We start from the raw sequence: 25384 nt of genomic DNA, 5'->3' as shown, positions 1-25384 counted from the left end.
ACTAGCCCTTTTCCTGTTCGGACGTCTACAACTCTCGTGACGCCGTCGGATCCTGGGTGCAGAGTTTCGACGCGGCCAAGACTCCACTTCAATGGCGGTAAGTTGTCGTCTTTGAGAATAACTAGGTCCCCAAGATTGACCCCTTGTCCTGTGGCTCTCCATTTCACACGCTGTTGAAGATCAGAAAGGAACTCCCGAGTCCATCGCTTCCAGAAGTGTTGTCTAAGGGCTTCAAGATGATGGTAGCGGTTGAGGTTCATCTTCTGTGTAGGCGGAGATGGCAATGAAGCCAATGGCCGCCCGATCAGGAAGTGACCAGGTGTAAGCGGTGAGAGATCGGATGGGTCGGAAGACATAGGTGTCAACGGCCGCGAATTCAATATAGCTTCTACTTGAGTGAACAGTGTGGTTAACTCCTCAAAGGTTAAGTTAGAAGATCCTACTACACGTTTAAGGTGAAATTTCGCGGCTTTAACTCCCGCCTCCCATAAACCCCCGAAATTGGGAGAATATGCCGGACTGAATTTAAAATCTATGCCGTTGCTGGATGCGAACCCATTGACGGGCTCCTGGCTTGCCTTAAGCATACGTTGGAGCTCGCTGTTTGCGCTAACGAAATTGGTACCGTTGTCGCAATACATAGTTTTCGGTTTTCCGCGTCGCGATATAAATCTGCGTAGGCTTAAAATAAAAGAATTTGTGCTCAGGTCGCTAACGACTTCTAAATGAACCGCCTTTGTGAAAAAACAAACAAACAGGCACAAATAGCATTTTGATACTTTCGCGCCTCGACCCTTTTTGTTCAAAATGGAAAAGGGCCCAGCGAAATCGACGCCGCAGGTCTCAAATGGTGGAGCAGGAACTACACGCGATTTAGGAAGGTTACCCATAATAGGTTGCATGGTTTTAGCCTTTAATCTTTTACACGTGAGGCAGTTGTGCACAGTGCTTCTAGCCAAAACTCTACCCTTAGTTGGCCAAAAATGTTCCCGAACTCCACTGAGGAGTAGCTGCGGACCACAATGAAGTAAACGCAGATGTTCACTTTTAAAAATTAATCTAGCGAGCGGATGTTTGCCATCTAATAGCATTGAATGCCTTTGATCGTATGAACACTGAGCATCATGCAAACGTCCACCAACTCTTAGTACACCGTTATCGTCTAAGAACGGGTTAAGAGATAAAATGCTAGATCTAGCTTTTAATTTCTTATTTTGTCTCAAAGAATTTATTTCATGAGTGAAAGAAACCGCTTGTGACAATTTCGTCAACAGTTGTAAGGAAGTGTTTAACTCTTGTACGGTAAGTGAACCCTTTACATGTTTATTTTTACATGCATTTATGAAGCGTAATACGTACGCGAACATATTTATTAAAGTGCTTAATTTAGAATATTTGTTAAAATCTACCACCGTAGGGGAATGATTAACTTTTATATTTAAGTTTGTTTTTGTTTCAGGTATGTCATCTTCAATGGACGTCATTTCCGGCCATGCATTATCTCCTTGAAGAAGAAAGGCAGGCCCAGTCCACCAGAGAGTATTCCCATTTAATTCCTGACACTTGATACCCCTTGATGCTAGATACGCCGGATTGTGGTCGGTAGGTACGTGTCTCCATGCATGTTTATCTGTTAAATCGCGAATTTCCTGTATGCGGTTGCAAACGACAGTCTTAGGCTGAGCTCTGATCACTGCATAATGAGGAAGAACGTAGCCAAAGTCCGGTCGTGGGACCCTGGTTAAATGCCCCAGCTGTTCATACTCATGAATGAAATCCATGTACATTTGTTTAATATAAGGCTTACTTTGTAATTTTCTTTCTAAATTAAAGAAACGTCTTTTTGCGATACAGTGAGAATCACCAAGACTTTGCTCTGGTGACGCCTTGAGTGGCATTTTCACGGAAAATCTGCCATCGGGAAGCCGAGTAACATCATTATTAAATTGATCTTCGCAGAATTGTTCATCGCTAGACAAGAGTTTGTTTTTTGTGGGTATCTCTTCGAGTTCCCAGAACATGGAAAGCCTATCTTTTATTTCTCGAGTGAAATTACATTTTATATTTTTACTGGTTTTATGGGTGCGATCACCGATCGGTCCGGCAACTAACCAACCCAAGTGAGATTTTACTAATGTAGGTTTATTTTTTCCTAACTTGACGAGGGTTTCTTCCACTAAGTCGTAGAACACGTCACCTCCGAGAAGCAAGTCAACATTAGAGGGACGGAAAAATTCTGGGTCTGCAAGTTCTATATTTTCAGGCAAATTGAGTTTAGTATAGTCTACAGGCGCGTTCGGGAGAGTGCCCGTAAGTTTAGGTATAACCAGACATGACACCGATGTATTAAATGAATTAAGTCTTGACTTGACACTTATCTCACAATGACGTTGAGGAATATCAAAGTCGTTGTCATTGATTCCACAAATGGTAATGTAATCTTCATCAGATGCCGGTAGATTTAACATGTTTTTTAACTTTTCCGTGATAAACGATGACTGACTACAATTGTCCAAAACAGCACGCGCGCGGATTGTATTATATGGACCAACTATATCTACGATTGCCGTGCACAACAATACTTCCCCGCACAAAGCAGCATTAACACGCACACAAGGATTAGGTAATTTCGGCTGCTCGCTGGTTTGCCCATCATTGCGAGGCGTATCTACCTTATCTACAGAATTGTCCTGACGATTATCACAATTATTGTTACTATTTTCTTCATTGTTGTTGCTACTGTTATGCTGTATATGTACTAATGCATTGTGTTTTCTGTTACCGATGGTGCACGGACCCCTGCGGCAACGAGACTGGTGATGACCCGGCCGGAAGCAGTTAACACACAATTTCAACCGCCTCACAGTACTTAACCTTGACTCTGGGTTCATTACTTTAAAATTAGGACAGTACTCAAGCCTGTGGTCTTGCTGACATAAAGGACATTCAACTTTATTACCATTCGTTGACGCAACATGAAGCAATTTTGTTTGTTTACCTGACGAATTTTTATTAATTGTGGGACGCTTGCTACGATCTGCATCAACTTTACTATATTGTATTGTTTCTAGCACATCTGCTCGATCGCGCAAAAACTGATAGAACTCCTTTAAAGTTACTAAGTCTGACAAGGTACTTCTATGTTCCTCCCATTTGCGACCTGTGGCGGCGTCCAATTTTGAGGACATGTTGAATATTATCAGTGTGTCCCAGTGCTCAGTAGGCTCACCTAAGCTACTTAATGCACGCAAGTTTTTTTAAACGTGGTCAATCATGAGCCTCAATGAAGTATGCGATTCCTTTGTAAATGCTTCTAAATTGTACAAAGATTTTAAGTGATTATTTATCAGAATTCTTTTATTATTAAACCTCTCACATAACAGTTCCCATGCTAAATTGTAGTTATTTGCCGTAAAATCAATTGACTTTATTGCGACAGCAGCGCCACCTTCGAGGGAAGAGCGTAAGTAATGAAACTTATTCATGGGAGGAATATGATCATTGTCGTGGATTAGCGATTCGAACATATCCCGAAATTCCAGCCATTTTAGATGATCTCCGTCGAAGGTAGGTAGCTTGATTGTTGGTAATTTTATTTGTTGGTAATGACCAAACGCAGCACCATCATTAGACCTGACAGATAAATGAGAGGAAGCCGCGTCATTATTTTCTACGGGGTTCAATATGATCCCGGAGGTAGCAATTAAATTACAAATCTTACTTTCGATTCGTTCGCGTTCCTCAATTTCACCTTCAAGCTCTGAAGGCATTACAAATACTTCGATTTGTGACTGAATGTCATCAAACTTTGTTGACAGTTCTTCAAATTTAGTTAATCTAATCTGAAATTCACGGGTTTGTAACGTTGTTGCATTTTCTGATTTAAAACTAGACACGTAATTTTCATACTTTGTTATTTGCCCTTTGATGCTGCTGCGCTTTTGTCTCAAAACAGCTAATTTTTGTTCCGACTCAGTCATTGTCACTTTATTATAAACGCAAACAACGAGTTTAAAACCAACGTAAACTTAAATAAAATAAAAGTGCAAGATCTGACCAGCTAGTCCTTCAATGGGCACAGCATCTAGGGGAGGTGATCTGTGACGCGTCCCCAGCCGCCAAGATACTCGTAGGTACTTGGCGCACGTACTTGCGGGACTCGCGACGATCCCGTGGAACACGAAACGTAGGAAACCTGGAATTTGCGTTTTAGCGAAGTAGTTTATGTTTACAGCAAAAGCAATAAGTACCTGCAGAGATAGTTATTGTTTTTTCCTCAAAAAATAGGTTAAGATTATTGCAATTAACCAAATTTTACCAATAAGTGCTTTTAAGAACTTAAAATACGTGCATTTATGCAAAAAGCCTTCACACAGGTGCGGGAATGTTATAAATAAGATATAAATGCACAAGAATAGCTTTATTTTAAATCGAAGTAACTTATTTACGTTAATTAGCACTAAAGAAAGTTATTTATTGTAAACTTTTGTAGATTTACTTGAGAGACCTTTTGTTTATATTAGTAGGCAAGCTGATTCTTTTGGAAAATGAAAAAAAGTGATTTTAAATTTGTATAGAAACCGAAATAGACGAAATCAAAAATAGCCCCACAAAATAGGTAAGTAGTAATGCAGCTTTTGTTGCCTATCGACAACCAAAAACACGTAATACGCAACTCACTGTTCACTCAAATAGAAAAAAGCGGTACAAGCTGTACTTACGTTTTTATTACTGCATATACTTTACACCAACTTAAACCTGGTACACTTTCGTCACAAACAACCACCAACAACGAATACCTATCTTAAAATATTTCGTTGCTCAGGTTTGAACTTTCAATTCAACCGCTCGGTGTCTGTGACCACAAGTTTCGATGAGTGGCGTCGTCGAAGTTTCTAGATAAATCACGTCGGGGTCACCAAAATGTTTCCGCCGAAAGCTGCCGAGTTCTTCTTTTTGCCATCAGATATTGGTACTTGGGTAACGTTGAAATGACACTCCAACACATTAGATTTTTTCCATATGTATTAAAATGGTTACATCGTAAAAATTACAAATATCGAACAATCGATAGCAAAACATGCGCGTGAGCGCGATGAAGATCGTAGGGTCTCTGCCGGGCAGCGCCGCGGCGGTGAGAGGGGAGGGCGGCTGCGCCTGCCGGGGCCCGTTCCCCGCGCGTCTCCTCCCGTGCGTCAACGCTTTATGTATTGGCGTTAACAGATAAGTTCGCCTTTGTACTAAAGATGAGTATTTTTTTTGTTTTAATTTCATTTTATTACTTTTTCGTGATTTTATAACATTATAATAAAAATAATAAAAACTTTTGGCGGAGTTTTTACAGTTGCCGTTTCTTACTTTTTTCACCAAGACGATTCTAATGAGCCCAATAACGCCAATTCAGTGAGATGGCGTTGTTTCAAAATTAGTTTTTATAATAATTTCACAAAAACATTATCGTTTGAAATAATTAAGTGCGTGATGTATCTATTACTAATTAATACCACACTAAATATTCCTCTGATCAGACTTATAAATCATAGTAGTAAATCTAATAAGCATTACATACTTCATTCAAAAAATTTCGAAACCAAATCGTGATTTACTTGTGAAATATGCGCGCATCCCATTCACCTGCGTATGCGCAGCCTTAGTTTCAAAATGGCGTAAGTCACAGTTTGGCACTAAGTGACCGTAAGTGTGTAAGCTTTTAGAGGAAACTGAAAATTCGGTGGAAGCTTAGGAGTTTATACAATACAATACAATACAATACAATACAATACAATACAGTGCTCTTAATTGAAAGAAAGAGAAAAATGACATTTATTCCATAAAGCACATATGTATACACAGGACAGGAAGATAAAAGAAATAATATATAAAGAATAAAAACAAAAAACAACATATAAAATGATGTACATATTAAGAGGCTGTCAATACCTAAAGCGCGCACACTGTCTATTTGTATCGGAGTAAATGAGATAGCACTGTCGCATGTTACTGGGCCTGGGCAAGGGAATAATAAGAAAAATATTTAAATAAAAAAGAGTGGATTATTAGTGTAATATTTTACTCAACAGCGGTTTAGGTATAAATGTTTTGAAATTGTGATTTTAATTGCAGACCCATAAGTCAAAACAATAAAGACATAGAACCGTTTAATTGTGATTTTAAGACCAATCTTTGCAATTATTTTCTATCGAGCCGATTTCGTTCAATCATGTATCGAGTACAACCACGGTCTTTGAAATATAATTAATATGAACATATATTTTTCTTACTTGACTACAACAAATAGTCTTTCTTAAAAAAGTGTTTAAGTAACATCAATTTCAAGGACATTGGGTGTTAACAGCCTCTTAAATACGGGATAATACACACTTGAGTCCAGCAATGTGTGCAGGTAAGGGAAAGACCGTTTCAGCGTATTGTTGCTATTCGCCAAGGGCGCAAATTGCAACGCTGTTGACGTTGTTGTTGTTGGTTGTTATGGTCAATGTGTTCTATGGAATGAATAGATTTTTTTTCATGATTTAAGTTCGCCACCATAGAATATATATATTAAAAAAAAAAAAAAAAAAATTAAAAATTATTTATTTCCATTTTGCGCTGCAGCCACAGGATATTCCTTTTACAGTAAAGGTTTAAAATCTTAATGTTAAAGCCTAAGATTAACGATGGTTCCCACACTATACATATATATATATATATATATATATATATATATATATATATATATATATTTTAATTTATTATAACATTAAAATATAAAATATGTGTACCACAAAACAAAATATTCGCCAAACTGCGAGACAGTTTGTTGGCGATGAGCTCGCGCGTTATACTTATAAAAAGGTACATAATTTTGCACTGTCCTACCGTCCCGGCATGGCCAATTTTTATGTAGGTATTACAATTATGAAGAATAGAATATCTCAACATGACCTTCATATTCACCATTCAAAGTATGGTCTAACATAATACCTATATACACCCTACTGAATCACCTTTTCACCTAAGTGGTTAACATTAAGCTTTCGTTTTCTACGTACGTCACTTACGTTTTTTCGCAACCACGACATGTACTAACCTTGCTCGGTATGAATCTGAACGCGATGATCAGATTCCACCGATTATGATATTCGATTGCTCGATTATCGCTGGATCCGATTAGTGTAATTGTGCGTTAGAGTTGGGACATTATCGATGTTTGTAACGATTATTTTTCGATGATTGGGGCCATCAGGACATCCGATTATCCTGTACAAATACCAATTGTAATACTCGACGTGACCGCGGCCAGCAAAACGTCCCACTTTGTCGCTTGCCATAAGGACTCCTTGACAGGTTATTCGTATACAGTTACAAGCAAATCTCGTTCTTATGGCAAGCGACAAAGTGGGACGTTTTGCCTGCCGCGGTAACATATAGGTACACATGTACATTCCTTGTATTCAAAATGAACAGTGAACTATTTATAATATTATTTAATTTTTCATATTTTTATTAATATTTTTTTATTGGATCTTTACCTATTCCTTATGTACAAAATAAAGGGCACCGTTTCTTCAATAATACGTCATAATTTTATGAAGTCGATGGTTCTATTTTCAAATCCCGGTAATTTATTTGTGTGATGAGCACGGATATCTGTTCCCGAGTCGGGTGTTTTCTATGTATTTAAATATTTATTTGTAGGCGCATTCCAAAGCATCTTGGCGACACCAAATTCAGAAGAGGCAAAGGAGGTATATTTATTTATCTATAATTCTATTAGTCAGTATACTGTCAGGCCGTGATTGATGAGTGATTGTAATTTACATAGTTTAAGGTACGATGGGACTGGCATAATCTTTAGATTAAAAGTCCCTAAATAAATAAAAGAATTAAAAAAAAAAAAAAATTATTTATTATATAGTTGTATTTTATGTTGATGTGTTTTTTACTAAATTCCATGTTGATGTCTAAAAGTGCCCTAGTGGCCTGCTGAATGAATGTTGAAGTTTGAAGTTTATATATATCGTTGTCTGAGTACCCACAACACAAGCCTTCGTGAGCTTACTATGGGGCTTAGTCAATTTGTGTAATAATTTATATGGCGGTGTGCAAACGGGACATCGGTATATAGTGTGCATAGTGCTTTCTCGCTCACACAGTGGGTCCGCGTCCGTGTGACCGAAGCCAGAGGTATAATAGCATTTTATACAATCTACTAATTACTTAAAAAAACTTATACAATCTATTAATAAAATCAAAATATTTATATATTATATATATCGTTGTCTAAGTACCCTCAACACAAGCCTTATTGAGCTTACTGTGGGACTTAGTCAATTTGTATAATAATGTCCTATAATATTTATTTATTTATTATTATTTATTAATGTAAAAATTACATGTAATATTATAAAAATTGTGAATAAAGAATATGAATATACAATCGTTATATAATAGAGAGCTTATCAGTGGAGTACTGTGCTTAGGCAACGAAGCTTGCTGAGTTGCCTAAGTAAGGTATGAGATTGAAAAGCTTGATTATATCACTATTTTATACAATACTTTTTCTACGAGTTATGTAAAATAATACTTTTATTACTATAAAACCTAAATATATAAGAAATCTTAATCCAACCATTACGATATGAATTTAGAAACTGATATCGATAATTTTCTCATCACTGGGCCATAAAAATAATTGTTTCAAACGCGACCTTGTTTCTAATTTAAACGATATTGTTTAGTGCTGTGAAAGAATCGCGTGTGAATTTTCTAATGCGAATTTAATGTAAGATGTTTATCACATAATCGTGTGTATAAGCTTTTGAAATCTTTAATTTCTTAAAAGGTTTCAAAAGCTGCCAATGCCAATGAGGTTTTTTTTTCATAATTATTACCTTATTCATTTTTTTTTACTTTTTTCGAACTTACAATAGAACTACAGAGCCAATTACAGGTTCCCACTTATAGAAATATCATAAATTATAAAAGTTTTTGCCCAACTTAATTTACACATACAAGTCCCTACAGCAAAAGAACAGATTAAAAAAATATATACATATTTATTTTCGTAAAATATGCAGGTTGTTTTTTCGGAACTTGTGTACGAAATATCATTTGATATTTACCATTCATGTTTCGGTGAAGAAAATATCGTGAGGAAACCGGACCATAGAATGAAAATAAAAATCGTCGGAACACTATTTTATCCTCTTAAGATAAAAAGAGCTCGTGATTTTAAGCAGATATAACAAATATTACCAAATCTAAAAAAAAATAGTTAAACTTCTTTATTTATAGTAACAATTACAATGGATATACAGAGGATTGCTATGACTAGCTTAAATCTAAAATAGGCCCTTGAGGCATTGTACCAAGGATGACGCAATACTGATACATTGTGCGAGGAAGCCGCCAGCTCTTCGGTCACCAGTTACGTTAACCACACCCTTCGCGATTTCTGCAAATACTTGTGCGCGCTTGGACCCCATGGACCTAGAGTTTCAACGCCAAGTTAAATAAAATGACCCAAATTTATATTTTCTATTTCTGACAAGGAAGGGTACCCAATAGGGTTCAGAACCGGGAAATCCCGGTCTCGAAAGTACCGGGAATTCCCGGTTCTTTTGTCAGTAAAATGGAACCGGGAAACCAAATTTGATTCCCGGTTCTTTCGGTACTTTCGGGAATTTTATTTTTATTAAGCGATTCACACTACTATTTACTTATATACTCTTACTTTAATTTTCCACACTTTCTACTATTCAAACATTCAAAACTAACGTGAATAATTCAGCGTTAAAATAAATAACGCGCGAAATTAATGGTGCGCTCGATATTACCAATAACTACCTACACTCGCTCGCTGTTGCTAGGAAGGAAAGTAAGTATATAGTAAGTCAAGAATAGGTAGGTACTCGGAAAGAGATATTATTTTTAAATATTTTTTGGTAAAAAAGTTTAATTTTGTTTTCTTTGAAAAATGTTTAAGATATTTATAAATATTTAAGGAATCTCAGGTGACTGGCTAATTTTTACCATTTTATTGACAGTTAACACTTACTTAAGAACCTAACAAAAACACTGTGATTGATTATAGTCTGGTTTATATATAATAACTTACTACTAGGTGTCCGACCATGTGGCCGGCACAATTTGGATAATTGGATAAGCTGGTTCACTGGTGGATAACTCTTCAATAAAACGTTGGATTTAACACAATAGTCTTTTATTTGGACTTTCACATTTTTGAAGCACAATATTTGTGCACTAAAACTAATTTTATTATTTTTAACACAGAGTTATGGCCTTACGCGTGCAGCCATTTTTGATAGAGAGAGCGAGAGCGATGAAACAATTGACACTATCTATGGGCGTGTGGCGCCGTTTGAGATACCAAAAAAAAACTATGTTGACAATAAATCGCAATTACTTATAACGCTTAAACACTAGGTATGAGAATAGAAAATAGTTTAATTTTGTTGCTTTTGAAAAATGTTTAAGATAATTCTAAATGTTTAAGGAATTTAAAATGACTACCTAATTTTGACCATTTTATTGACAGTAAATATTTAAGATCCTAAGAATAACACTGTGATTGACAATAGTCTGATTTATATATAATTACTTACTACTAGGTATGAGAATAGAAAATAGTTTAATTTTGTTTTCTTTAAAAATGTTTAAGATAATTCTAAATGTTAAGGAATCTAAGATGATTGCCTTATTTTTACCCTTTAATTGACAGTAAATACTTACTTTATTACCTAACAATAACATAACACTATGATTAATTATAGTCTGATTTATATATAATTACCTACTACTAGGTATGAGAACAGAAAATAGAAGAAAAAATTTCGAATTAAAGTTACTTGAATACAGAATTTTAGTTTACTTTTGAAGCATAACCCTTGTTTTCTATGACAAAAACTAGCAAGAACCGAAAAAACCGAAAAAACCGGGAAATCCCGGTTCCGTAATACAAAAGTACCGAAATTCCCGGTTCTCAAAAAGAATACCGGTTCCGAAAACACTAGTACCCAACCAAGGAAGGGTATAACAAAACACGTGCTCATTATTTTTTTCTGCTTTCAAACATATACTCAAACCAGCCATTAACTAGCAAGTTGCTTGAGCATCACATTCTATAGGAGTTAGAAGATTTAGTAACTTTTTAGTACTTTGGAGGACAATTTCTCCCAATAGGTTGAGTTAGGGCAGCTAAAAAAAAATACGTGTCCGTTATTTTAGACTATTCTATAACATATATCAAAATGAATCAAATCGGAGTCGGACAGTTGGGTACCCTTAATTGTGAGTACTTCCCCAATGCGTTATGTAAGCTTATTCCTAAGTATACAGGGTAGTGTAGTCAGTACAGGATGCGCAGTCAGTCAGTAAGAGATGCTCATTTCTCTAGCCGGTTGGGCAACGCATCGTGCGTCTGATGTATCGATTAGTTATCTTGGACGGAGTCGCAAATAACAAGCTGAGGCGAAATCTACGTGTATCACATAAGTATATGTAGTAAGGTTATATCGTATATTTATTAGTGTATTAGGTATTGTTCTAATAGTTATATAAGTAGTATGTATGTGTTTGTGTTTAATAGTCGCCATTTTTAGCTCCTTGCACTACCTGTTGACTTTTGTATGAGTTCTACATTTCCTGCTACCTAAAGTTTGTCTGGAATAGATCGTTTTTTAGCTATAAGGCCGCCTGTTGTTACCTGGTTCTATTTTCCTTTAAAATTTATTTGTAATTTTACATGTAGGTAAAATGTATAATTGTTGGGCCAATAAAGAATATTTGCTTACTACTTTTAGTGGGTAATGTTTACGAAAACACCACTATCAGAGCGTTCTTACATCTTTTTTTTTTAATGTTAGTATTCATGGTTCGCCAACACAAACATCACGCGGTATGACCGCTCTGCTCGCCGGTCTAACATCCACTGACTGTAACTGTCAGTGACGTCACCATGACGTAAGCGCTCGAGGCGTCTATAAATAAATAAATAAATATTATAGGACATTATTACACAAATTGACTAAGTCAATAAGGCTTGTGTTGAGGGTACTTAGACAACGATATATATAATATATAAATATTTATAAATACACTACAAGCTTAGATAGGGAGTATTACTTCCATGTTCTGCCGCCAGAGGGCAGCACTAGCACCTTTCCTAAACTATAGAGTAACTTATACATACTTCGCCTTAAACTGTTTTTTGACAAGTCTTCACAGATAATAAAATATTACTTTGATGCATCAACGCGGTTTGTTAACAAAGGGCCTGCTGGGAAAAGCGAAAATCGAAATTTAATTATCTGCCTTTCCATCGCTCGAATATGCAAGAGTGATAGAGAGGTTAGATAATGAAATTTCGATTTTCTTGTTTCAGCGGTAGACCCTCAGATTATGATGGATTGTGGTAGTGGCGCCCCCTTACGCAGAGTTTCGCGTAATATTCCCTATTAATCGTGAATCAAGCAGAAATGTCTACGAACGTATCTCTGATGTGTTTCGCTTTACACTTGGACTACGTGTGCAGTCTCGCAGGCAATTTGACGTGCGCACGAGAGCCCCATCATCATGTCATACTGCAATGATCCGAAGAATTAACATTTTTGCAATTCGATCTGTTACGGATTGGCTACCTGATTATTATTACAAATATGGGCACATTACCTACATAATTATTTAACTAGTAGTTCGCCCCGAACTGAGAACTCGCGGTTCGTCAAAAATATTAAATTGAATGCAGCTACTTAGTCGGCAAAGGATCGAAAACCGCGTGCGATTTATTGCAATGTCTGTGGAGCCCTTAAAAGTCACCATAGTGATTAAAATAAACTGTATCTGTGGTAAGCCGTAATCTTTCTTGTCAATTGTCAAATATTATGTTTATCTTATTTCGTTTTTATCTTGTTAATTATTATAAAATCGTAAATTAATAAAACAATATAAATGTGTAAACCGAACACTTTCAGACGTACTCTCAGAGTAAACAAAGGTTGAAGCGTATACAATGATTTGATACGAAACTCGACCATACTTTCTTGCATTTATGATGACCAAAATAGCAAGACCCCTCACAAATTGCTTTTAGTTTTTCTAGCCTCTTCTAACTCCATAACCCCTTGATTGAGCCTGCTCATAATTTAATGACTAAAATTTAATGCCCTTAACTACATGTTAACCTAATTTCATTAAAATTAGAACACATTTACTGAAGTTATTGTAGGTACATCAAACTGTCCTCTGATAGTTCAGCTTAAAAACATCGCAATGCCGGGACGTGCTCCCAGCCAGCACTGTCTTCCAAGTTGAATGTAAGAGCTTCAGTTCGCTTTGCTCGCTCGTTCGATAATAATCGCAAAATACGGTATGTTTATTAATTAAAACAATTTATTACCAGGAATGCTTAGTTAAAATATCTCGCAATGCTTATGGGCACCTTCTATATTCATTCTAGAATACCCCAAGGACTCATGAACTCTAATAAACATTTTAGGTTACTATGATGAAGCCACATTCTATCAATGTCGCAGATGCCCAATCTCTAATGTTGTAATCAAAGCGCATGTTTCCCCGTGCGCCCATTACGGATCAGCCGGAACGACAAACTGCAGGCTTGTTTAGGTGTCACGAGACGGATGCGACACGATCAAGATCGGCGAGTTCTTACAATTTGACTGCGGCGGTGGCGTAAAGCGACATCTACCGAAAGACTTCCATCTTTTCAGGATCTTTCGGTAGATGTTGCTACGCGAGCGATGCACAGATTGCAGATGTCGCGGGTTGAAGTTCTGCATATTTTTTTTCCATTTTCTCCTTTAATATAAAAAATATAGTATCGCTCGCAGACGTATCTGCTTGATTAAAAAAAATATGACATTGCCACAGCTTGTCATTGCCTTCATTCTCGATAGATCCAGTCCATAGATCCAAAATGGATCTAGTGAGAAATGTTTTTCTTGTTAGATCCAAATATTTATGTTGACAGTTAAAACTGGATCTATAGGGAAAATTCTTTATATCATTAGATCCATTAAATTATACTATTATCAAAATGGATCTAAAGAGAATTTTTTAATCTCAATAGATCCAACATGCAATACACACAATATGTTTTTTGATTTACTTAATAGATATGTTTCTAGTATTTTATGTACGTAGTTGGTATTTATGTATATTATTTACTCGTGGACAATATGTTGGTTTATTTTTAAACTGTTAGGTATTGTAGGTACATTCTTTTAGCTTGTGTGTAAGAGAATATTTATTACAATAAATAAATTCAAATATATATATTTGAATTTTTATTTATTGTAAAAGTAACAGATATGCGGTCTGTCAGAGTGCTTAAGGATTTACGTAACATTTATTTTAACTGTTAGTAGTTAATAGTATTGTTAGCAGATCTATAACTTAGATAAGCTTTGAGTTGTATAATATTTTTTTTTGTATTTTTTAAATTGTTAAGTCGTGATAGCATTGTGTGAACTTGCGCGCAAAGTGTGTTATATTGTTATTCCATTTCTATCTGTATGTATTGTTACCTAAATCTGCATAATGTTTTTATAGCTGTTGGTCCTCCTATAAATAAATAAATAAATAATAAATAAATAAATAACGCAAATACGGTTGGACCGATAATGTTGGATATAGTTTTCATGGAAAGTATTGATTAAGCTTTTGATTCACGATTTTTTTTATTTATGGACCCATGGTTCAAAAGTTGGAGGGTGGAGGCCCATGTTTTTTTCTTTCGGAGCGATTATTTCCGAAAATATTAACTGTATCAAAAATGGTTATTGGTGACCCTTAAATAAAAATTCAACATATTTATTTGTATAACATGCACTGTGCACTGGGTATACAGGTGTGTCAAATCCTCCTTTTAAGCTAATAACGAAATAGCTTAGTTAGTTGGTACCAAAGAGAATTTAAAATAGACGTGGGTTTTTAAAGTAAACTTTAGAGGGAAGAATAGCTTTGCGATTCTAACGAAATAACGATACTTTTTCTATGAAATTCCAGAAAACAGTTTACACTAAATAAACTTTGATTTTGATGTCGATCGCTTCCGCATAATATATTCTAGGTTTATAGGTTACGATTTTTGAAACATTTAATACTAAAAAATCATGGAGAATGGAAAATATTTAGAAGTGGACAAACGTTTTCTCTTTTTGTATGGACGACACGTGCTATACTTCACTCTTAAAGCCACAGTAAGGGACTAAATTTATGAAATATCCAAAAGTGGCGCCATCTGTTCGAAGATAGGCCAAAGGTATGGCATCTTTTAAGCCGTCCATCGCGCCAATGTAGCGACAATCGACCTCTATTTCAAATTGTCTTCGGTTGGTACGGTCACGTCTGAAAATATCGATACAAAAAGTATCAAAAATATGTATACACGACTTTATTGCCCATATATTAAGATAGTGCATAGAGAAATAAGAAGTAATAGAGTGCTCACTCCATACATCAGTTTTGGTACCAAAATGCTTATTATTTTCGCAGTCGACATCTAGCATCGAGTAGCGGAACTCTCAGTACTGCTACTCGACAATAGATATCGTGGCAAACAAATAGTCTAATGCTCAACTACTTTCGGCTAATATTATAACCAGAGTAAGCGTAGGAGTTGAAAATATTGTTCCGATACGACTCTAGATCGAAAGCAAATGTCGTCGTCGTATCGTCTCGTCGACGTACGATTCGTGCCGAGCGTGCATCACGAGTAAACGTTCTCGAGATTGCGAGAAATTGATCGCTCGGGATTCTGATGCTGGGCCGATATTGAACACATTATCAAATATTTGTAAATCTAATACGCTCTGAGCACGACAGTGGCGCCGTCTGAGTTAGATAGACCAATTAGAAATAACATTTTCGTCACACTTGCTCGAAAAGGATCTTATTTCATGCAGCTATACTGAAAGACAAAGAATCCCTGGGCGGCACCTGCACCACCAGAGGGGTTGCAAGTGCGTTGCCGGCATTTAAGATGGGAGTACGCTCTTTTCTTGAAGGTTTGAAGGTCGTATCGGTCCGGAAATACCGCAGGCGACAGTTCATTCCACAGTTGAGCTGTGCGAGGTAGGTAGTTTCTGGAGAAACGCACAGTTGAGGACTGCCAACATCTAAGTGGTAGAATAGCACTGGTTATGTTAAAATAGCGCCATATCGTTATAAGAGAAATAGCTGTGATTTCATATGATTTTTCAGTTTCACTAATTTTAAATTTACCATGGGGCATGGGAACACATTACATGGGATAATCCCAATTGTATTGTATGGGTACAATACTTTTCGAGTCATCTAAAATAATACTTTTTCTACTATAAAACCTAAATAAGTAAACAAAATTAGGTAAGTATCTCAGTTGTACAATAGACATCAACGCGTGCATAATATATGAATATTACTTATGAAATAGTAGCGCGTTGGTGTCTATTCCACTGGACCGCGGCGCCACGTCATTAGTGAATTTCATTATAGTGGCGTTTACTTATGAATATTATAGTTGAGTTGGCAGCCCATACATGGTATACGAAATCTTAATTCAACCATTACAGTCGACGATTAGAAAAATATGTTTGAGGATTCGACCGGTCAATATGTACCGTGATCCTCGCCTTAAAGTAATCACTCACATATTCGTGACGTTGCAGGCGAAACTTGGTAAGTAATCATGCATCGATAATTACTTGTGTAAATCGATTTCTTATGTACCCTACATGCTAAACCTATTTGATTTGGCACAAGGTCTAATTTTACAAGCCTTAGGCATTTAATATAATATAATCCATCGGTCTCTCGCCACAATCAATGTGCCTGCTCTTCTTGAGCCGATTGGAATTTTCAGGAATGATGGCAAGAGGCCTGATGGGGTGTCCTTGGTTCCTTGGAGCCTGGGACGGATGTTAGTGTATGATGCTACCTGCGCAGACACACGGGCACCGTCCCACCTTCAACGGACTAATGTAAAAGCGGGCTCAGCGGCGGAAAGCGCCGAAATTTTGAAACGTAATACTTAAATATAAAAGCCTCGGTAGAGAGTACCATTTGGCGTCGAAACACTCGAAACTCTAGGTGAATGGGGTCCAAGCGCACACAAGTTTTTTGCAGAAATCGTGAAGCGTCTGGTTGACGTGACTGGTGACCGAAGAGCTGACGGCTTCCTCGCACAACGTATAGATATTGCGATACATCCTTGGTACAATGCCTCAAGGGCCTATTTTAGATTTAAGGATGACTCATGCTAAGCCGGGCCGGGGCCGGGCCGGATCTTCCGGCGCTTCGTTTTCTATGGAAAGCACCACGTGATCATCGATCAACCGTCATAGAAAATGACGTGTCGTACGCCCTGGCTCGGTCTATCGCGAGTCATCCTTTAAGCTAGTTACAATAATCCTCAGTATATATCCATTATGTATATTGTTATTGTAAAATAAAATATAATTTGAGGTAGCAGGTAAGGAAATTCGTGGTGGCCGAATTTCGGAGGTCGCGGGTTCAAATCCTGCAGTGGCAGCATGGTTCCATTTTTATCGCTTGTCACTATGCCCGTCACTTTCCTTACATACTTGTTAGAACGTTACAGGCATGGTGATAAATGATAAAGAGCCGACCATCTTAGCCCTACTGGCTTGTGCACTGAGTTTCTTGGAACTTCTGTAGGGAATATGATTTGATATTTACTAGCGGCGAATGAAAACATCGTGAGGAAGTCATCGTATCTACGAAGATATTCAAAGGTGAAAAAAATGTAGCCCTCAGGCCGGATTGGGTCAGCGTGGGAATAAAAATTTTTGGTACAAGCTTTTATCGCTGACTGTACTATTCTTTCCTCAAGCAACTAATACTCAACGAGACAATTCTAACAATTCCAAAAACAATTAGTTTGCATTGTTTTATCACAGAGTTCCCAGTTGGGAAATAAATAAATAATTTTTAGTGTTATTTGGCTGCGGTTTTCTGTAAGGTGGAGGTACTTGAATTAAAATGTTTTTTTTTGTCTAAGTACCCTCAACACAAGCCTTATTGAGCTTACTGTGGGACTTAGTCAATTTGTGTAATAATTTCCTATAATATTTATTTATTTATTTTTATCGTAGACTGCATCGGTGCTTACCATCAGGTGATATCGTGGTCAAATTGGACCCGGGTACATCCTTAATCTACGACCAAAAGAGAGGTATGGGCATTGTGAATGTCATCTCGCTTTTTGTGGGAGGGCACAGCCAGTGGATGTCATTCCAGATCTAGAGCAAAGCCCAACTGGGGAAGTACCTCCACCTTACAGAAAACCGCAGCCAAATAACACTAGACCCTAATCATAGTGTTGTGTTCCTGCCGGTGAGTAAGGTTGCCAGACCTCAAAGAGGGTGCGGAGTGTTAGGGTCGGCAACGCTCATGTAACTCCTCTGGAGTTGCAGGCGTACATAGGCTACGGAGACTGCTTACTATCAGGCGGGCTGTATGCATGTTTATTACCGACGTAGTATAAAAAAATACCTTTATCAACAAAAAACATTATAGAAATAAAAATCTTCTGTAAGTTGATCGTTATTTTATTTATATCCATCTATTTTCATCACAGTTTTATTATAATAGTTTATAATCATAATTAAATAATACAGTAACACACTATTACACAATAATGGTTTATTTATTAAGATTTTTATTTTTATTTAACACCTCTTGTTCACGACATTATTTACATTAAAAACAATTCAAATTTGTTTATTCCTGCCATCTAGTGACACGTAGAAGGAAACAAACTTCTCAGTTTTTTGCTACTCCACGACAGATGGCGCTAGTATATACATTCGAGACGAATAAAATCAAAGAATTGTGCAAATCTATCTTTAAAAGATAGAAGCACTTTCTTGATTTTTTACATAATATGGTATTAAAAGTACTTTCTTCGCCAATTGTTATAACAATATCGTTAATAAAGGCAAAATTAAGATGCAATAACAATATACATTAAACTGAGAAAAAAAACATGAAAAACAATTGAAGTTGCATTAACGTTTAATGCTTTAAACTGTTCGATATGAGCTTATCGAACAAAACAGTAAATTTTACTGTTCCGAAAAGACAGTAAATTTTACTGTTCCGAAAGAGAGTAAATTTTACTGTATTCAGTAGCTAAAATAGTAGTGACTGTTCGTTTTTTTTTCAATACTTAGAAATGCTTAAACAGTTAACGTTCCTGTTTTGTATTTTACTGTTTTACCAACATTAGTTGATATTGTATGATAGTTAATCTTAATGAAAATCACTTTAACGTATGCTCGATAGATCATATTTTTTTCAGTGAACTTATAAAGTAAATCGCGTAAACAAAAGGCTTCTTTAAATACAACAATTAAGAAAAAATAGGCAGATTCGATTTTAAAAATACGCGAGCGATCTAATAATTGGTATATTACGGTCCAGCCGTCATTATACGTTTATAGAATTCTCTGTATAATTTGATTTGTACAGAGCTTACCGTGAACACCGAACTTCGCAGACGGGCATTATCTCTTTTATAGGGACCGTGCGCGTTGGAGGGTCTGCCATCTTGTGGCCTGAATCGGAACCATAAACATGTACATTTACACGTCACGTGTTTTCTTGTGCATAGTAGGTTCTGCCATCTTGTGGGCTACATCGGAACAATAAACATCACATTTACGCCTCGCGCCAAAAATCTGACGGCTCCTGTGCTGCCTCCTACAGTTCATGCACGCTCCCTATAGTATGTGTCATCCACGTGGACGCGCAGATATGTCAAATCTGACCTTAATAACATGGCAATACGATTCAAGCCATGCGTCTTCGTGAATGACACGATCTATACTCCAATTAAAGCGTAATCAGAGTGACAGAGATAGTTGCTCGAAATTTACAATCTCAGCGATAATAGCCCACATCTTTAAAGACGATCATTATTTCCTTAAATATAATGATACGCTTAAATATTAAATAGAAATATAAACACGAGCAGGTTTTTTAATGGCAGTTAGGAAAACTCAACTCTACCACAATTTAATTGCTCGCAAAATACACCTAGTTTAAATTATAAATAATTTTAGGAAGAATATAAATAATTTCATTCTTTGAAAATTTAAATGGTTTAAACCTTTAACGTTTGGAGTTTAATATTGATTTCGTGCATTCCAGAGTGATAAAGTCAGACCAAGCTAAGTTGCCAGCGATTTTGATAGGCCAGTCTGTGCAAGTGTTAAGTAAACGTCATAATTTCATAGAACTTTGACCTTTAAAATATTATCTTAGTCTGACTCTAATATTGATGATGGCACGTTATTTTATTGTGGAATTCAAAGGGGTGAAATGAAGGTCCGTTTAGTCCGCTCGCGTACTAAGAAAACAAGTACTTAACTACAGGAACATCACGTTAAGTATACGACGCTTCGTTTGTTTGTTTGTCTACTGCTTTACTTTATTCACCCTACCTGTAACAAATAAAAAAATTGTGAATTTTACCATCAAATTAATAAAACTAGTTATCGATGGAGGAACATAAGAAAATAACAGTCAAAAGGCTACAATATACATATTTGTATATATATATATATATATATATATATATATATATATATATATATATATATATATATTATGCTATGTATTTAATGTATGTATAGTGATATAGTATTTGGATAGTGACTTTTATCTCTCTGTACTGATTTTCTTTTCCGTACCAATTGTAAGTTTATGTTTATCCAATGGCTGACTGGTACAGAATGCCTTAATGCAATAAGTCCGCCATTTGTACTTTCTTGTATTGTACAATAATTTTAAATATATAATTAAGAAAGTAAACTAATATAATGAATAATTGGACGTAAATTAACGAAAAGGATTTATACCCAAATGTTTGCCTTTCAAAAGTTTAAATTTTACATAAAAAAATTGTGAGTTGAATCTTATTCCCTAAATTACGTCAAATTATAATTTGCTGACTCTGCACTTTAGATAACAATAACAAAGTATGGTTTGCAACACTATAATAGTCATATTTTTTTTTTGAAATATGACCTATATTGGCGCTCCCACCCTCAGTTAGGTAGCTAAGTCAATGCATAGTTAGCTCAAATGAACTTTTAAGTAAATTTCCACCAATCTACCAAAGACAATATTTACTAACTTAACTTTTATAACTTGCTTTAAAAAACTTTTTAACTTACTGACACTCGCAGGGTACACGAAAGTAGTAGTGAGCTGGCTCCCGAAGGCGTTTGACGCGTGGCAAGTGAACTCGCCCATGTCGCTCCACAAGAGAGGCGAGATTACTAGCTCGCCTGAACGAAGCACCTGCAAGTAAAACAATGATTTAAGTAAGTCAAAGTCATGCATAATTGCATATTATCAGGGGTCGGACAAAAAGTGCGGATGACGTAAAAATGACGTAATCTTGCACACAGGATGATGTTTGAGTTTGTATTTAAACTTCCGTGTGACATGTAGTAACAAAGTAGTATTAATGAAGTAACAAAATAATCGTAAATAAATCCATGGAATTAATAATACATTTATGCATTTTTTTATGAAATTACGGAAGTTTTCATTTTGTAGTTGCACCCAGGGTATGTTTGCTGCTATCATAAAATTTGTAAGGTTCATATTAAATTCACTTTGCCCTTTTTTTCTACGTTTCCGACATGTTTGGTTGTCTCCAAATGTCTTTTAATATTGCTTACCTTCGTTGGTATATCTTGATTACAGCAGTATACGTGTTTGTCACGTACCTCCAAAAACGGAAAATTGCCACAATATTCGAGTAAAGATGACATTTTAGAGCGTTTTCTTATACATTAGTAAATATAAATTTTAGCTAAATATAATCGTGAAGATACAATAGCTAAACAATAACGAAGTCAATTTATTGTTCATCTGATTGACAATGTGTCAGTCAAAAACGTACCTACTCATTTCAAGTGGCGATATCGTTTAATAAAGAGGTTGATAAATGATAAGTGATAATTGTTTACGAAAATCAAAAATACTATTTGAAATCATCCTATAAGTGGTTTGACGTCATGCGCACTTTTTGTCCGACCCCTGCATATTATACTTGTGATATTATTACCTATTACTTTATTACTTTTCGTCAAGCCCCAAAAACTACAAAAGTCTTGAAAGTCCTCCTAAACAAATATTATTGCTAATTTAAAACCCTCTTCGCAAGGTGGTTAAAAATTATATTAGTCTTTCACCAGTCCTCAGCAAATGTTTTACTAAAATGACTGTGAACCCATTCCAAAGAATTTGAAATAGAGGTGTATTGTCAATGTTTCGACACATGACATGATTAAAATTTTTAGAATGCTATTTGACTTTGATCCTTATTCTTTCACTGATATGTGTTAAATTTGTGAAATATCAAAAAGTGGCGCCATCTTACCGGGCACAATCTAAAGGCTATGGCGCCATCGCTCGAAATGATGGCAACATGCCTTTGGCCTTTGATCTATTAGATGGCGCCACTTTTTGATATTTAACAAATTTAACACATATAGTCAAATGGCGTTCTAAAAGTTTTAATCATGTGTCGAACGAAAGATGGCAGTAAATTTACTGTGCCTACAAAGTTTTCTTTGACAATCCACCTCTATTTCAGATTCTCATTCTGCTTGCCTATGAAATTAACTTTCACGCCATCTACCTCCAAGTAGCAGAACTAACCTTCATCCTCGGGTCCGACTTGACCGTCGCGCCCCGGCTGTTCACCCACGTGACGCGCGGCCGCGGGTGCCCCTTCGCGTGGCACGGGAGCACCACGTTGTTGCCGATGAGGTCCATGAACACCTTGTATGAGACGAGGATTTGTGGGGCGAGTGGTATGAGTCGCGCCCGGTCTGGTATTAAGTCGGTGCTGCCATCTGTGGGTCAGTAGAAAAAGTTTTGTTATTAAATTAATCTTTACACGCATTTGTAAGCATTTAAGTTCGATGTCGATTTTATATTGAAGTTAATATTGAACCATAGATATGGTATGGTATTTTAAAATACCTAGTATATTGAAAATAATGAAGATCAAAAACGATAATGTTGGTGCGCGGGCGCCTGGAACGCCCATATTTGAGAAATTGAGCAAAGCTTTGGCTTACACCAATAATAAGAAGGCCGAAGCCTCGCGCGCTCCTGTGCCGGGCACCTGTGGGGCTCTCCTTTGTAAAGAGTACATATATACAGTGCCCGGCGTCTGCAAGCCCGACAAAAGGAGCGCGGGGTCGGGCACCTGCGGCACGCTCACGCTAAGAGTCGGGTGAAACCCAACGTACAGTGCCTGGCACCATCGGCCCCCTTATACTAACAAAGCGACCTAACAAAATTACCTGTGCTATAAACGACGCTGTGGACTCTCTCCGTCTTAGCGCCGGCCGCCGCGACGCAGGTGTACTCGTCGCGGCCCGCGGTCCGGGACACCAGCAGTGTAGATGAGACCCGGGCCAGTGAGGTGGGGTTCGTGTCGAAAATCTCATTGGATTCTTGGTCGTACTGGAAAGAAGGAAAGTTTGTTTTAACATATATTCTGACTAGCATGAGTTGGACAGATGGTAAATATCAAATACCTTTTTTTTTTATATAATACGTCGGTGGCAAACAAGCATACGGCCCGCCTAATGGTAAGCAGTCACCGTAGCCTATGTAAGCCTGCAACTCCAGAGGAGTTACATGCGCGTTGCCGACCCTAAACCCGCCCCCCCTCGTTGAGCTCTGGCAACCTTACTCACCGGCAGGAACACAACACTATGAATAGGGTCTAGTGTTATTTGGCTGCTGTTTTCTGTAAGGTGGAGGTACTTCCCCAGTTGGGCTCTGCTCTAGGTCTGGAATGACATCCACTGGCTGTGCCCTACCACACAAAGCGAGATGACATTCACAATGCCCATACCTCTCTTTTGGACGCAGTTTAAGGACGTACCCGGGTCCAAAAAGACATTTACCTATGGAGACACTCAAAGTAACAAATGATAGATGTTGCAACACATCTTTTTACCAATTGAATCAGGATCTGTTTGGCCGATATGTTTGGCCACATTGGCTGTCACTGTCTAGCTTATAATAGTTATAATGCATGCAAGTCTGATGACTGCATGAGAATTGTTGTTCCAACCAGCGTATCGTGGGTGCGGGTGCCACGAATGCTTCACATAATAAAAACACGGTGGTACTCCCTTGGTGCCCCGTTACCTGCTGGGGCCTTGGTTAAGGCGAGTATAGGTACTACGAAGGGCACAAAGGGGTAATACTTACTTTGCTTTAAAACAGTCATACCTAATAATGATGACAGATAGATAGCTACCTCATAAACCGGCTGATTGTTCTTGAACCAGCGTATTGTAGGTGCGGGCGCCCCGAATGCCTCACATAATAAAGACACGGTGGTACCCGCTTGGTGCCCCGTTACTGCGGCTGGTACCTTGGTAATGGCGAGGAATCTGCGAGGCGCGCGGAGCGGTAATACTGAAACAATACGGGACATTCATAAGTAACTATGTAAAATGACTTTCGCTGCGTTATGGGGAAGCATTTGGCCATATTTGGCTTTCCACCGGTGAGGTAGCTGGCTGCATGTTTCTCTTACCACCGTCGCAGGTTTTTCGATGTGCCCGTGTAAGTAAGAAAAAGATAATTATACTCCAAATATTCTTGCTTCAAGTTTATTTTATACCACGTCGGTGGCAAACAAGCATACGGCCCGTCTAATGTAACCAGTCACCGTAGCCTATGGATGCCTGCAACACCAGGTATATTACATGAGCGTTGCCGACACTTAAAATATCAAGAATTATCAGTTGCGTAGGTACAGCGAACTGCATAAGTGCATACCAACTTTATGGGTTGACATTCGCGGTCCGACGATTAGGAGGAGGATATTAGGAAAGTGTGCATCTTGCAATAGTGAACTTTACACCACTTACAATTAGGATCAATGTTGTTGTCCAGCTCTGTGAGCAACCTTATGTGTTTGTTGATATTCGTAGGCCGGCAGCCGGCTACGAGAGCGAATATTAGAGCGTACATCGTGCAATAGTGAACTTTTAAACACTTACAATTAGGATCAATGTTGTTGTCCAGCTCTGTGAACAACCTCATGTGTTTGTTGATATTCGTAGCTCGGCAGCCGGCTACGAGAGCGAATATTAGAGCGTACATCGTGCAATAGTGAACTTTTAAACACTTACAATTAGGATCAATGTTGTTGTCCAGCTCTGTGAACAACCTCATGTGTTTGTTGATATTCGTAGCTCGGCAGCCGGCTACGAGAGCGAATATTCGAGGGTACATCGTGCAATAGTGAAATTTTAAACACTTATAATTAGGATCAATGTTGTTGTTC

At 37.2% G+C, this 25384-nt stretch overlaps 2 protein-coding genes across 5 annotated transcripts in view; one reads left to right on the top strand and one right to left on the bottom strand.

The window, feature by feature from the left end:
* LOC133531045 (uncharacterized) overlaps window positions 1-25384 on the top strand; it is a 452747-nt gene that overhangs the window by 297339 nt on the left and 130024 nt on the right. The window lies entirely within an intron of this gene.
* The window catches only part of LOC133531047 (neural/ectodermal development factor IMP-L2-like), a 95074-nt gene continuing 88262 nt past the window's right edge, over window positions 18573-25384 (bottom strand). For 3 of the 4 annotated variants that reach the window (XM_061869142.1, XM_061869144.1, XM_061869143.1), the window contains exons 3-7: window positions 24347-24507; window positions 23376-23538; window positions 22723-22919; window positions 21225-21351; window positions 18573-20489 (exon numbers count right to left, since the gene is read on the bottom strand). In XM_061869142.1, the coding sequence (XP_061725126.1) occupies window positions 20464-20489; window positions 21225-21351; window positions 22723-22919; window positions 23376-23538; window positions 24347-24507 (674 nt within the window). In that variant the 3' untranslated portion in view covers window positions 18573-20463. Of the gene's footprint in view, window positions 20490-21224; window positions 21352-22722; window positions 22920-23375; window positions 23539-24346; window positions 24508-24965; window positions 25216-25384 lie in introns of those variants that run through there. The other variant, XM_061869141.1, reaches the window with a different exon arrangement.

This window comes from Cydia pomonella, chromosome 24 (assembly GCF_033807575.1).
Source record: "Cydia pomonella isolate Wapato2018A chromosome 24, ilCydPomo1, whole genome shotgun sequence".
Classification (NCBI taxonomy): Eukaryota; Metazoa; Arthropoda; class Insecta; order Lepidoptera; family Tortricidae; genus Cydia; species Cydia pomonella.
This window is presented reverse-complemented; position numbering and strand designations above follow the sequence as displayed.